Source organism: Moschus berezovskii, chromosome 9 (genome assembly GCF_049115385.1).
Source record: "Moschus berezovskii isolate FMDL1 chromosome 9, NW_MosBer_1.0, whole genome shotgun sequence".
Classification (NCBI taxonomy): domain Eukaryota; kingdom Metazoa; phylum Chordata; class Mammalia; order Artiodactyla; family Moschidae; genus Moschus; species Moschus berezovskii.
In genome coordinates, this window is record NC_142468.1 from 67,795,238 (window position 1) to 67,809,200 (window position 13,963).

The 13,963-nt window shown below is 57.0% G+C and overlaps 2 protein-coding genes across 2 annotated transcripts; one reads left to right on the plus strand and one right to left on the minus strand.

The window, feature by feature from the left end:
• The first annotated feature begins 1,364 nt into the window (after window positions 1-1,364).
• LTK (leukocyte receptor tyrosine kinase) lies at window positions 1,365-4,356 on the plus strand. Its single transcript, XM_088840189.1, is given in 11 exon segments — window positions 1,365-1,505; window positions 2,109-2,295; window positions 3,046-3,143; window positions 3,145-3,186; window positions 3,280-3,383; window positions 3,514-3,638; window positions 3,734-3,796; window positions 3,897-4,026; window positions 4,085-4,116; window positions 4,119-4,174; window positions 4,276-4,356. Coding segments are annotated over 11 exon segments (1,059 nt in total).
• Window positions 4,357-4,998: 642 nt separating this feature from the next.
• On the minus strand, window positions 4,999-13,632 carry ITPKA (inositol-trisphosphate 3-kinase A). Its single transcript, XM_055437044.2, has 7 exons — window positions 13,057-13,632; window positions 7,241-7,337; window positions 6,941-7,157; window positions 6,597-6,801; window positions 6,258-6,359; window positions 5,892-5,963; window positions 4,999-5,595 (listed from the first exon to the last, which is right to left on the minus strand). The coding sequence occupies exons 1-7, from the start codon at window positions 13,543-13,545 to the stop codon at window positions 5,392-5,394; spliced, it is 1,386 nt and encodes a 461-aa protein (XP_055293019.2). The 5' UTR covers window positions 13,546-13,632; the 3' UTR covers window positions 4,999-5,391.
• Window positions 13,633-13,963: the final 331 nt, after the last annotated feature.

Below are 13,963 nucleotides of genomic sequence, written 5' to 3' on the forward strand. Positions count from 1 at the left end.
CTCAGAGACTGACATCCCCTGGACTGATGAGGCAGGTGCCGTATTTGTCATACACCCCAACAGTGAGCTCTGCCTGCAGCTTCTGGCAGGTATTGGCCCCTATCCCCCACCTTTCAGCCTAGTCTAGCCCTCTTCCTCAGTCCCTCCCATCTGACCACCAGCTCTGCCCTGTGAACTACCCAGTCTTGCACAACTCAGGAATACTTGGGAGCTGGGCTGTCACTTGTGATGCCAGAATGGGGCATTCTGGTCTGCTTGTCAAATTGTCTCTTGCTCTGAAGTCTCTTCAACAACCTGCAAGCTCAAGGATCCCAGAAAAGGAAGCATACAAGCTTGACAGAAGTCCCCCAAACTCTCCCACCCTCCCTAAATGCCTAGCATTGCTCCTCCATTCCAAAGTTCAGGGCTAAAATTAACCACGAGACTGGAAAAAGAACATACACCCCCACCCTCACCCAGCAATATCAATTCTTTTACTCATTGTCATGGAAAGTCACGGAGAGGTGGAGATTCCACTAGACCTCAATTGCTGTCTTTGCCTTTTGAAGATCTGCGAATGCCAGGCCGAGCTCTAGTCGGCCAACTGCATGTGCCAAGAGGGCATGGAGCTGGCTGCGGATAACGTCACCTGCATGGGTATGTCCTGCCTGTGTCTGAGGTCTGGACTTGTGGGACCGTGGGAGGGGAGGAGCAGTAGGGCACTGGGAAGGATATCTGCTGTGTGCCAGGCACTGAGTGTTGGGAAGGGGATTAGCATGCTCCACCTTCAGGGAGCATGTAGTCTAGTGGTCTAGGGTGGTAGGGGAGATACCGATCACTGTCTCTATATATGTCTACATTTATATCTAGATATCTACATATATCTTGTAGGGACGGTTGCCATGGGAGGTGTAAAGTGTCTTAGGGGTGATGAGGAGGGAGCAGTTGCATTCATTTAGGATAAGTGAGGAAAGCATCATGGAAAAGTGAACACTCGAGCTGAGTCTTGAGGCATCACTAAAAAAGTTGGGGTAGAGAGGAGTTTCCCACTGGAGGACCTGCCCACCCCCTCAGGCCCTTTGATCCTCATGGTGGCTGTGGTGGTGGTCTTGACACTGAGCCTTCCTACTGTGTGTGGGGTCCGATTCTGGGTACAGAGCACCCAGCAGGCATGGCTGATTTCTTCACTGAGCCAACAGGCTTCTGTGGGGTTCCAGGGGCAGACATAGTTGATTTCAAACCTCTACTCCTAGGAGAGAAGTGGCCAACTCCTCTGGGGTTCTAAAGAGTAGAAGCACCTGGGGAGGCCTGAGAACAACATTTATCTTAATGGGCATCTGGAGAGGTGTCCAGGGCAGGGCGGGCCTGATAGGCAGGTAGAGAGTATGCCAGTGTTCCTCCCATCCTTGGTGAACCATAAGAAGTGGCAGGACCTGTGGTGGAGGAGGCTGCCAGGCCTTGAGCTCCAGATCAGCAAGCTTCACATCTCCACCGTGAGGACAGTCCCCAAGCCCTACTACTTCCAGGTGAGGCTTGGCCCAGCCCAGTCCTGGATGCTGCCCCCAGGGCTTATGGAGGTTTCCTCAGCCAATATCATTCTGCTCAGCTGGATCTTCTCCCTCCTTCTGAGAGCTTACACACTCTGAATCCCCAGCCTCCATCCTGCTCCCTGCTGTGGTGAATTATGGATCCCAGTGAGCATCTCATCCAAAACCCTTGTATAGAGGAGATGGAGGTCAGAGAAGCCCCCAAAGGGGAGGTAACCTGGCAAAGTCAGCTGTCATCCCCAGTTCTGGGATGGCAGAGAAGGCAATAGCAACCCACTCCAGTACTCTTGCCTGGAAAATCCCATGGATGGAGGACCCTGGTAGGCTGCAGTCCATAGGGTTGCTGAGAGTCGGACATGACTGAATGACTTCACTTTCACTTTTCACTTTCATGCATTGGAGAAGGAAATGGCAACCCACTCCAGTGTTCTTGCCTGGAGAATCCCAGGGACGGGGGAGCCTGGTGGACTGCCGTCTGTGGGGTCGCACAGAGTCGGACATGACTGAAGCGACTTAGCAGCAGTAGCAGCAGCAGGGACCCTAAATATGATTCCTTTGGCATAAGGATTGCCTTCGCCCCAGAGCATCTGCAGGGACCCAAGGGAAGACTTGGCACAGAATCCCACCCCACCGCCTTATCCCACGCCTACCCTTTCTTCTGCCCTGACTCTGGCCTGGTCACTGTCACCCCTGCGGAGCTTGTCCTTGGGGACATGCCATGATGCAGAGAGCTCAGACCCTCAGAGAGGGCCAGTTGAGCATATGGAGGGTAAGTAGAGGGGACAGGGGAGGTAAAGGAGGCTCTAGACCCTCAAGGACCATTCCCCAGACCCAACCACCCACTCCCTTCCAATCTGCCTTTCTACAGAGCCCTGGCCCATGGTGTCTTTGGAGAGGCCTATGAGGGACTGGTAATAGGCCTTCCTGGGGACCCCAGCCTCCTGCAGGTGACTATCAAGGTGAGAGGGGTGGGGCTTCTGACTGACAGTAGAAGAGAAGGGGCTCTGAGGAAGGAGTCATGGCTGGAGATAGGGTCAACCCGCCCTCTTGAAGCGTCCGGGTTGCTCAGGAGCTCTGTCATAATCCTCCCTAATGAAAGTCGCTCAGTCATGTCCAACTCTTTGTGACCCCATGGATAGTCCGTGGAATTCTCCAGGCCAGAATACTGGAGTGGATAGCCTTTTACTTCTCCAGGGGATCTTCCCAACCCAGGGATCCAACCCAGGTCTACCGCATTGTGGGCAGATTCTTTACCAGCTGAGCCACCAGGGAAGCCCGTCTCCTACCTAGACTCTGCCAGAACTCTGCTGTCCACAGGATGGGCTGGATTTCCTCACTGAGGCGCTCATCATGGGGTGCACCTGGGGCCAGGGGCAGAGGTGCAAGTGGGAGGGAGGCACCCAGACCTGCCAGCAGAAATAGCTTCTCTTCACCCTGGGGCTGAGCAGTAGCAGCTCAAGGGACACAGAGCTCCTCTCCCGCCTTGTGGAGCCTAGAGCATGGTTTCTCTCCCTGCTAGTGATGAGCTCAGCGAGTTCAGCCATCAGAACCTCAGAATACTGTGAGTGCATCAGGGCTACATCTGGCCTAATTCTGCTGGAGTTGGTGTCTGGAGGGGAGGGACATGAAGGGTTTCCTGAGTCAGAGCCAGCTGAAGCTGGTGTGACCCTTTTCCAGCCCTCTAGGCTCACCTAAAGACCTGTTCATGGGTCCCCAAACCTGTATGGTCTGATGTGTGTTCTGCCTGACCCAGGCCCAGCCATCACCTCTGGCCATGCAAGACCTCCTCCAGCTGGCTCAGGATATAGCCGAGGTTTGCCACTACCTGGAAGAAAATCACTTCATCCACAGGTCCGAGTGAACTAGCCCTGGGGACCTCCCATCCTGCTCCCTCCCCAAGGAATAGCCCTTTTACATAACTTTTAAAGAAAAGATCAAGACTGGAGTTCTGGCAGTGATTTTTTGCCTGACTCTGCTGGGCCACCAGGAACTGTCTGCTGAGCTGCACTGGATCCAGCCAAGTGGCCAAGATTGGACACTTCTGGATGCAAGCAATATCTACTGGTGTAGGACCTGGGCATGTGGTGCTCCAAGGGAGTTTACCAGCACCTTCAGACCATTTGAACAGCTCATCACTCCCTTCCTCCCTCCTGTAGGGCCAGTTATTACCACAAAGCGGTGGGGGGGGGGGTGGCCAGCTTCTACGGGGGGGCCCCCAGAAGCCTCCCTCTTGGAGGGCGTCTTTACATCCAAGACAGACTCCTGGTGATAACATGCACTCCACTACCTTGGGTCACCTCATGTGAGGGAAAGGGAAGCTGTTCCTGATGGGCTCCTCTGCACTCGGTCCCCCCACATGTGATGCAGGTCTTTAAATGCTGCTCTGGGAGATCTCACTGGGCTATATGCCCTTCCCTGGGTGCCCCAGTCAGGAGGTGCCAACTTTGTCATGGGGCAGGGGAGTGGGGGATGGATGACCCTCTCAGTGTGAGTATGGAGTGTTGTCTTGAGGGGGAGGTTTTTCACTGCCAGGGTTGGCAATGAACTCCTCTCCCCAGGTACCGTATCATGACTCAGTGTTGACAGCATCAGCTGAACTTTGCCCTCGTTTTGCCAGCATCTTGGAGCATCTTCAGTACAGCACTCAGGTGTGCCACCTGGCCTGCCCCAACCATCCTGGACTTGGGGACCAGGAGGGAAAACATAAAACAACACTGTGAGCCCCTACTCCCCTGCCTTCCTATTAAAGAACCCTGTTGTGCTGAATTCACCCCTTTCAATGGAATTAACCCATCCTGGAGGAGGAAGGGGCTGGGGAGCCTGTCTTTAGGGGCCTAGATCTCCACAGGCCCAGGAACTGAGTCTAGGGAGCTTGAAGAACTGGGGAGGGAGCCTCCTTTGTCCCCAGCTGCCCTTTGGCCGCAAGCCCCCCGAATCTAGCAGTAACCAACCTTGGAACCTTTGGAATCTCACCTGTGTTTCCTGGTGCCAGAAGGTCCTAAGGGTGAGGACTCTGGCACTGATGGTAACAGTTCCTCCCTGCACTCCTCCCCAGGCTTCTAGGTGGCTTGTGTCCCACGTAGCTTCTGTCTCCTGCAGTCTGTGCTGCATGTCTGGGCCTGTCTCAGGGCTGGCCTGGCACTATTGAACTCTCCATCCTGGAAACCAGTCTCAGGCCTCCTGGGCAAGAGCCTGGCCACTCCCAGCCTTTGATATGTGGGTCTAGAGGCCACCCCCACCCACAAGGTGTAGGTGGGGAATTGAAATTGCCTCCTGCAGGAAGCCTTCTCTGGATTGCCCTTACCCCATTAGCATCCTCCACCTGGGTGGCCCCCAACGCTACTACACGTGCCTCTAAAAAAGAGCTCTTCTCATAGACCACAGTGATCTGAGTGCACTTGACAGATGCCAGGGAACCAAGAAAGAAGGGACCAGAGGGAAGGAGGGGATGAGGCCAGAGTCAAAGCTGGTGTCTTTGAGTTTTATTGGGAAGGGGAGTCCATTGTAGTGTGGGAGTTCAGACCAATAGATCTAGTGCCTGTGAAACAAAGTTCTTTATCTGGCTTCACTGGAGAGGTATGGAGCCCCCTCAGAAGAGCTGGGCTGAAGAAGAAGCCACTTACCCCGCTCTCCTCCTCCCTCCCCCGCTTAATTAGTGTCATCGGCTCTAGGAACACTGGGGCTTGTAGGGGGCCAGGCTCTGCGCGTGCAATGTGTCCCACAGTGGTTGGCACGTGTCCCTACAGGGCCGTATGCACTGCCCCGCATCGCGGGATTTCAGTCTCTCTTGCCTGCATGCATGGTGGGGACGCAGGCGCAGCTCCATCTGTCAGACCCTCATGTCAGCAGGGACAGGGGCCCAGCCTCATCTCTCGGCTAGGCTGGCCAGGATGCCAATGAGATTGTCCAGCCCCAGCAAGTAGCCGTCCTCTCGGTTGCCCTCTTCCCAGGGCCGCCGGTGGTCCAGGGTCTGGCCGTCAGGGAGGGGCGTGGTCTTGCCAAAATCGATGAGCCACACGCCGGCGCGATGGCAGTGATCATGCACGAAGAGAAGGGAGCTGCCAATCACCTGCCCAGTCCCCCACCAGCAGAAAGTGAAAGTGAAGTCACTCAGTCATGTCCAACTCTGGGAGCACATGGACTGTAGCCTATGGGATTGTCTCTGTCCATGGGATTTTCCAGGCAATAGTACTGGAGTGGATTGCCATTTCCTTCTCCAGGGTAGATCCTCCCAACCCAGGGATCGAACCCGGGTCTCCCGCATTGTAGACAGACGCTTTACCGTCTGAGCCACAGCTCTAATCCGGAGAAGCCCTCCGCCCTCTTCCCTCACATACCACAGACATGTGAGCCTGCCCCTCTTACCTCGTGCCTCCTAAAGAACTCAGAGACCTCCAGAGTGTCCCGGATCTGCTGTAGGCGGTTCAGATACCTCCTCTGGAGAGGGTGGTGGAGAGGAGGACAAATTAAATACCAACTGAACCTCTGCGATTATGAGATTATGAAGAACGCCACGATGCATGCTTGGCTTGGCAAATACCATGGTGAGGAAGGCGCAGGCCCCCACGTGGAGCGCAGCCCAGAATTGTTGTAAAGCAATAACATTGCAGTGCGATAAACACTGGGCTGGGGGTCACGAAGGGAAGGGTGTTGAGTCAGATGACCTGACCTGGGGGCATCCCTCGGTATCAGGCTCCCCAGCATCTCAGGGTTCTGGGATCCCACGCTCACCAGCACTTCCGCATCCCCTTGCACAAATTCCTCAAAGACGCGGATCACCTGTTCCCGGCTTCGGGTGGTCTTGAAGTCGGTACTGCAGGAGCCGTCGGCTTTCTGTAGAAGGTGGGCAGAAATCGTCAGGGGCCACGTGTGCGCCCAAAGGGAAAGGATCTGGCTAGAGCAGCGATACCTCCCGGGATGTTGAATGCCAGGGACAGCGAGACGGCCGCCAGAGGGTGCCTCTTCCGGGGGCAGTCGGGGTGGGAGGTCAACACGGAGGACAGACACCGCACAGTGGGGCTGGGTGGAGGAAGGGCCCGGGAAGTACAAAGCGACGCGGGCCTGGCCCACCTTGATGCCCTCGATGCGGAAACCGAGAGTGGTGCTGGAGCTGATGCCTTCTCGCCACTGCATGTAGCGCGGCTTGGTGACCGCGCGCTGCGCGTGCTCCTCCTCGGTGGGTGCCTCAGGGTCGACCGCCAGCATCTTCTTGTACATGTCCTTCCGCAGCTTGGGCCGCTCGCGGGCTTTGGTCAACTCCTCTTCCAGGTAAGTCCTACGGGGGCGCAGGCAGCGGCGCGGCGTGAGCGGGCGCACACCCGGACCTCGTCAGCACTGCCTTGGGCACGCGTAGAGCGCTCGTTCCCGCCCTGGGCCCTTCACTGGTTTCCAGCCGCCCCGCAGGGCACGCGTACCTGACGCCCATCTTGCAGTCTAGTACGCAAGGCCCATCGAAGCCGTCGAGCAAGTCCTGCAACTGCAGGTAGCTCTCGCCGTCGCGCTCCACCACGCCGTGGAAGGCGGGCACGCAGCCGCGGAGCGCATCCGCCATGAGCCGCGCCAGGCAGTAGCGCTCCGGCTCCGAGCTGCGCTTGAGGATCAGTCCGCTGGTGCCCGCTGCCTTGAAACTCCCTGAGGGCAGACCCTGGTTAGTGCCGCCTAAGTCCCTTCCTCCCGGCCTCCGCCCCCGGCACCCGCCACGGCCCCGAGCTCACCCGTGTGCCCAGCCAGCTGCACCCAGGCGTAGCGCTTCTTGAAAGGGCTCATGACCGGCAGGTTCACCATGGTCCGGATCTTCTGCCAGTGGCTTTTCTGAAAGCGACACGACCCGGGTCTGCCAGTCAGCGTCTCAGCAGTACACAAGCCATCCTTCCTCTGGAACATGGTCTCGCCCCGTCCCACCCTACCCTAAGCAGCTCGTGCCTGGAGCTTCAACGGCTCATTCACTCAGGGAAAGTTTATCGTGAACCTGTGTGGCGGACTCGGAGACAAGCGCCTGGAGATGACAGATGGCCAGTGTGCTGAAAAGAGCCCCAGCCTTAGCGTCAGAAAGCTCAGTTCTGCGGCTCCACAGCTGCACGGACAGGTTACTGAACTGCTCTGTAGAGGTCTTAGGACTTTTGTGAGGCAGACAGTCTCGTGATGTTTAAAAAAATGCAGATTTTCAGGTCTACCACAGGGAAACTCTGAGCACTGCACTTTTACCAGTGCCTCGGGATATTCTGGGGCTTGAGAAGCCTCTTGAATTCAGTTTCTTAATCTGTAAAATGGGGAAATAACCACTCCCACCAGGTTGTTGTGAGTAGCAGTAAATGAGACTTGAGTGTGACACCCCCACCCCCTCCCATTCCTTGGCGTGGACCACTACCTGCACAAATCTGGATTATCATTCAATACTTGGGGCCATTGGTTCCTCTCATTTAGGGAGAAAGACAAACATGGAAACAAATCATTACACAGGCCCAGGGCAGGGAGGCCAACCTGGTAGGGCCTGAAGAAAGAATGGCTTGGTGCTCCCCAAGGCCCTCTGCCTATCCTTAGATGCCATCTCACTCCCTACCAGTTGACAAGGCCAGGGTGCCCCAATCTGGACCCAGAAACCTGGGTTTTAAAAATGGAATACAGAGAGGAGGGTCTGTCATCGTAGATGAAACTGAGAGGGAAATTGAGATTTTGGTGTACCTTTTGCCTCTTGACCATTGCGTCTAGTCTGAGATCATCTGATACTCTGAACCTTTCCTCTTCCCACGCCAAGCTCATCACTCCTGTGTCTACCCACTGGAGTGCACAGGTTTGCTCATCTAAAGAGTGTGTCTGCTGCCTCCTCCCAGAGTGCCTTCCTTTTAGAGGAATGACATGTGTGTGCCTCCAGAGGGCTGGAACCCAGGAATCTAGCTCTTACTCAATCCACAAGAGTGAGAGGGAGAACTGGGGTGGAGGCTTAAGCAGAGGAGGCTGCTGACTATAAAACTGCTTTTCATGGGGAGGAGATGGGAGTCAGTGACAGAGTACTGGAGGGGGGAGTCCGAAGTTGCTTCTAGTCTTGGCTCTGTCACTTTCTAGCTGAGTGAACTCAAGTGAGAATTTCATTTGTGTGAGGCTGTTTCCTCTGGACCGAGCTGTTGCCATAACACGAGCCACCATTTACTGACCGCCCACTGCACGGCAGGCTTCTCATCTCCAACAGACAGCATTGCGCCTGGTTTCTTCCCAAAGTCCCTACATGGCACAGTAGGGTGTGATCACGTGTCCAATCCCCAGGGATCTGGGGGTGTAGCCAGAAGCAGCCCACTAGAAGCATGACATCTCTTTCAAAACTCCCTTTTTCACTCTTTAAATACATACAAGGTTTGCATTATGCTGCATAATAAATCCAAGTTTTATTATAAAACTCTCCCACCTCCGAATCCTCAAATAAAATTCTAGGAGGATGTACGTGCCAGGTACATTGAGTGGCACATCCTATACCCTCTTCCCCCACACTCAGTTTGAAATTCATGATGCTGCTGCACATGCACAGCAAGTGCCTCAGATGGTAACTATTGCCATTTTACAGAAGGCACTCAAAGTTCAAAGAGTTAACATTGCTGCTATCCCTGCTTCCAGCTGGCCTCCCAGTCTCTGCCCTAAGCTCAATTCAAAACCCACCCCCTTGTTCCAATTGTCCCAGCAGGTTTCAGAGGTCAAATGGACCCTGCATGAAAAAGAGTTTTGTATAAGATGAAGCAATTTGCAGCCACAAGGTGGTGTGTTTTGATCTCTGGGGAAACACTGAGATCTGCCTGGGGACCCCTCTTTTTTGGCTGGACACCTTTAGTTTATCCAAAGGGATAGTTTAGTGGTGGGGTTTCAGGAAGCTTTAGGGACTCACTGGCAGAATTTGGGGGAACAGTGGGGCCAGAATGGACTTCATTATAGAGTTCATCTAGTTCCGTATCCACCCCAGTAGAAGATGGAATCAGCCTTGGGTTAGGTAAGATGGGAGAACTGCATCATCCTTTCTTCTGCGATCATGTAGGAGCAGTGAGTGAGGCCAGAAGGTGAAAGGTGGACCTGATAGAGGATTCAGTACCTTCAGTCCTGGGCTACTGCCTCTTGAGTGATGTGTGATAATATAGCATTGACCTGCTCCCAAACTGAGATAACATCGGGTTATCTCTCCACTCTCCCCACCCCAGTTTTGTGAGATCATATCAGCCAAGAGCAGCAAAGACTAAGGTTGTTTCCAGCCATGTGGGTTACAGAAGGCTTTCAAACCCGTTATGCCATTTGAGCCCTCCCAGCCACCTTTTGAGGTTGGTTGGTAATGACAGGATTTAGTTCCTCTGCCAGTAATGGATAGGGTCAGATATGGAAGGAGTTGATGCAAGCATCATGGAATTCTGCCATCTTCATCTAGGGAGCTACCTCCCCCAGGGAACATAATGCATAGAAAGATGCATATATCCAGAATGGTTCTTGGGGAATCATTCTTTGGCGAGTGGGTGGGGATTTTGGCACATGAACAACAGCAGGGAAGATATTTTTGAGCAGGTAAGGCTTTTATTGTGTGAATATCAGAAAGCAGATTTATTATGTTACAGAGTGAAACCTGGCTGAAAAAAGGGTTAAAAACCCCATTGCCTGGCCCAGGCAAATAGGAGTCTGAGAAAGCATCTTACAGCAAGAGGCTACCCAGACACCTTGGACAAAAAGCTCAGGAGAGCTGACCATGTGAGAGTCTTTGATGAAGTCACAGGAGGACCCTCTGATAATTATTTACCCATGAGGCTGGACAGGGAGCATCTCTCTCTGGGCAGAGCTTAGCTGAATATTAGCCTCAGACCCTCCTTTGTCTGAGCTCTATTTAGAAGCCCTGAGGACTCCGGCTTCTTGTATCACACCAGACACTCTGTGTATCTTCTGCCAGAAGCCCTTTGCTTTCTTTGTCTTTGGTATTCATCTCCCCTCTTCCTGACTTCCATGCCCTACCTCCAGCCATCCAGACTCTGGCTAAAGCTCTCTACCAGCCCAACCCCCTTGCCATGTTCCCAATACTTTATCAGATAAGCACTCCTGGTGATGATGGTGAGAACAATCAGTTTAAATTTATAAAATGATTTGCACCAAGGTATAAGTGACCCACGACTTCACCCTCCCAGGGGCATTTGCTTTTTAAAAAGGAAGTCTGTTAACCTAAATTCTGCTCTATAATTAGTGAAAAGTGAAGTGTGGGAGTTCTGGGCCCAGGACAGGATCGCATCCAGGTCTCCTTACCCATCCTGGAGCACTGAGAGAAGAAAATCAAATGAACAAGAGTCAAACAACCTCTCTTCTGCTAAAGCAACACCCCCAAAATTGTTTTAAGAGGCAGGCAGACAAGGCCTAAGAATGTCATGCCAGCTGCCCTTGGGGACAGGCCCCCAACTCCTCTCTTGGCCTGTATGGTTTCTCTTGCCCGTGACTCTTCCCTCTACCATAGGAAAGGAAGCAGGAAGGAGGCAGGCTGCCATGTCCCAACTACCTTGAGGGGGAGCCCAGCTCCAGGCTCTGGGCACACAGTGTGCGGCTTCTAGAAAGACAAGGTGAAGGATGTACAAGCCTCGCAAAGGCTTCCCGCTATTCACATTATCCACCCAGGCCGGAGTTGTAAGGGGCTGGAGAGCTGCGAGTTGAGGAGTGCTGCCGCAGTACCCTTCTCCCAGGCGCATCCTTCACGGTCAGCCAGCCTCTGGGCTCTGCTTCCTGCCTGGGGAAGCCCTAAAGGCAGCCTAGGCGGGCGCGCTGTGCCGCTCCGCGAGGCAAAGTCCGAGCCGGGCCCTTCCACGCGGACGCAGGCGGCCTCTGTCAACAGCCCCTGGCTTATCTGCCACCGCCGTGGCTGTTTGCCTTCGGGGAGGCCCCGGCGGGCTGGGGGTTGGGAAGGCCCGGTACTCGCAGCCTTGGAGCTGGAAGGGCCCTCCACGGCCATCTGCTCCAGCTCCTGCCGCGCCGGGTGACAGGGAGGCCCAGAGTGGGAGAGGCCGGCCGAAGACGCCCAGGGCACAGCTGTGACTGGTCCCCGGAGTCTTGACCCCAGCTGGCCTGCCTACGCAGTAAGCAGTCCTGGGCCGCAGGTCCTCCTCCGCCTTTAGGAGGAAGAGTGAAGCCGGGGGCTGCCCTCGTGGCGCCCTGCCTCCAGCGCCCGCCTCTCAGCTCTCAGAGATTTGAACGGGGGGAGCGTTGGGCCCACAGTTACTGCTCCGGATTTTCAGGAGTGGGAAGGGAGGAGTCCTCTCACTGCCCCTCATCACCGCCTCAGAAACCCTCGGGCGGCACCGCCTTCTTTCAGGGACCAGGGGTACACCCGAAATGTCAGGGGTCAGGGGTCCCCTTACCCCTAGGGAGGAGAGAGGGACTCCCCGCACCTCTACCTGGTGTCGGGGTGGGTTCCTGCTCTATGAGACTTTTTCCTTTTCCCTCTTGTGTCACAAACCACGTCGCCCTGGGGATAATGTAAGTCTCACGGGTAACTGAATCACGGAGCCACTGCAAGCCATTACAGTGACTCTCGCGCCTCGTCCAATCCGAGCGCGGGGGGAGCCTAGGTCCCGCAGGCCCCGCCGCCCCGGCGCACGTCTGCTGCTCTCACCGCCCTTCTGGGCAAGCCCCGAACCACCAGAGCCTGAGGGCGCCCTTCGCCTCTCCCTCCATTCCAGGGACACTTGCATAACGTGGATCTAGAGCAACTCCTTCTCGTTGACCGCGGATAGTTATTTAAAGTATTTGGCCTTGATTAAAACAAGGGGGACAGGACGGCTATCCTGGGCGCGGCACGACCCGGAGGGGCAGGCACGGGGAATGACTGCACCGCACCCTAGCCTGGGTTATCAAAGGGTCAAACCTGGCCCCAGAACATCCAGGCTACCGGGGGCGGAGATCGGCAGACTGGTCCCACCCTCTCAGCCTCAGTTTACCTCCCCCTACCCTCTCCGGCCAGAATTAGGAGCAGTAAAGTGGAGGAGGGCAGCGTTCCGCCCCCTGCCTAAGCTCGCTGTCCCGCGCCCCTCCCTTCCCCGCGTCCAAGCCTGGTGCGGGCGCCGGGAGCAGACGGCGGCAGTTCGCGAGCGGAGCCTGGAGCTCGGCTCCACTCCCACTCAGGAGAGGGAAACCGTGGCAACGGCGGGGGTGGGGCCGCGGCGCGGGAGAGGGGGCGGCAGAGAGGGAGGCTCGTCCTCCCGTCTCGGCGAGAGTTCGCCGGGCAACGCTAAGCCCCTCCGATCCCTCCAGCCATCTCACGGCCGGCAAGGCACGCTGCCCCGCCGCCCCACCGGTCCCCGTGGCCGGTCTCGGGGATTCCTCACTCTCTTAGACGCCCCAGGGCCCGGGTCGCGACTCGCCTGTAGAACTGGAGTAAAAACTGTCAAGGCGAGGGGTTGGCCCGGCGCCTCCCACCGACCCCACTGCAGAAAGAGGGAGAAGGGGACTCTCGGGGGAGGGAGCTTAGGGCGGGAGTTGGTCCGCAGCGAGCTCCAAGCAGGTCCCCGCTCCGGCCCCGCCCCGCGGCCCGTACCTGACCCACGTCCTCGCCCGCTTCCAGCTGCACGTTGCCGCGGCTCCGGCTCTCGCTGTCGCTCAGAAGATCGTCCTCCGAATCCTCGGGCAGCGACGACGAGCCAGTGGAGGAGAGCGACGAGGTGGAGAGGCGGCGCGGCTGCTGCAGGTGCGACGAACCCACAGCCGGGAGACAGCTACCCTCCGGCTCGGGCGGCCCGGGGCTGGCCGGGGGCACGTCCGGCTCCTCGGCCGTCACAGTCAGCTGCGGGATCACTGGGGCAGGGGGAGCCCGCGGAAGCCCGTTGGGGACCTGTCCCCCGTGCCGCTTCGCCCCGCGAGCCCGGGGCTGCCCGGCGGCGGCGGCGGCAGCGACCGCAGCGCAGCGCGCCTCGAAAAGCAGGCGCAGCTCCCCGACGCTCCGGCGCGGGGCCCGCTCCAGCCCAGGGCTGCAGGGCCCCGCGCCTCCCGGCCGCGCCATGCCCGTCGGGCCCCCGGGCAGGGTCATTTCCCGGTAACCGAGCCGCGGCGGAGCCCAGCAGCCCGCGGCGCGGCGGGCACTGGAGACGCTCGGCGCCCCCGGCTCGAGACTGCCCCGAGGCGGAGCCTGCGCCGCAGCCCGCCTGGGCCCCGCCTCGGCCGCGCCCCCCGCCCACTCCTTTCACTTTCAGAGAAAGCGCGGGCCTTCCTGGGCTCCTGCCCAGCCGGGAAGCCTCCCTGTTGCTCCGGAGGTGGCCGGGAAGCCCAGGGCTCCTGGATACACAGAAAACCCGGGCCTGGCCCTCGCCGCCTCTCAGTGCCCACCTTCGCTCGGGAAGGCCGGAAGGATTGCTCCGCCCCACGCCGCGCTCGACACCCCAACTCCACAGGGATTCCTCCAGGAATTCCTCCAGGGCAATTCCAAGGGCCCTGACCCCGCGGGGGTG

What these genes read in the sequence shown, in the direction of transcription:
- ITPKA (XM_055437044.2), bottom strand. Translation starts at nt 13,545, where the DNA reads ATGACCCTGCCCGGGGGCCCGACGGGCATGGCGCGGCCGGGAGGCGCG. An exon ending in AAGGGGATGCGGAAGTGCTG is followed by an intron (nt 5,964 to 6,257) that starts GTGAGCGTGGGA and finishes CACCCTCTCCAG; the next exon opens with AGGAGGTATCTGAACCGCCT. An exon ending in AGTTCTTTAGGAGGCACGAG is followed by an intron (nt 5,596 to 5,891) that starts GTAAGAGGGGCA and finishes GGGACTGGGCAG; the next exon opens with GTGATTGGCAGCTCCCTTCT.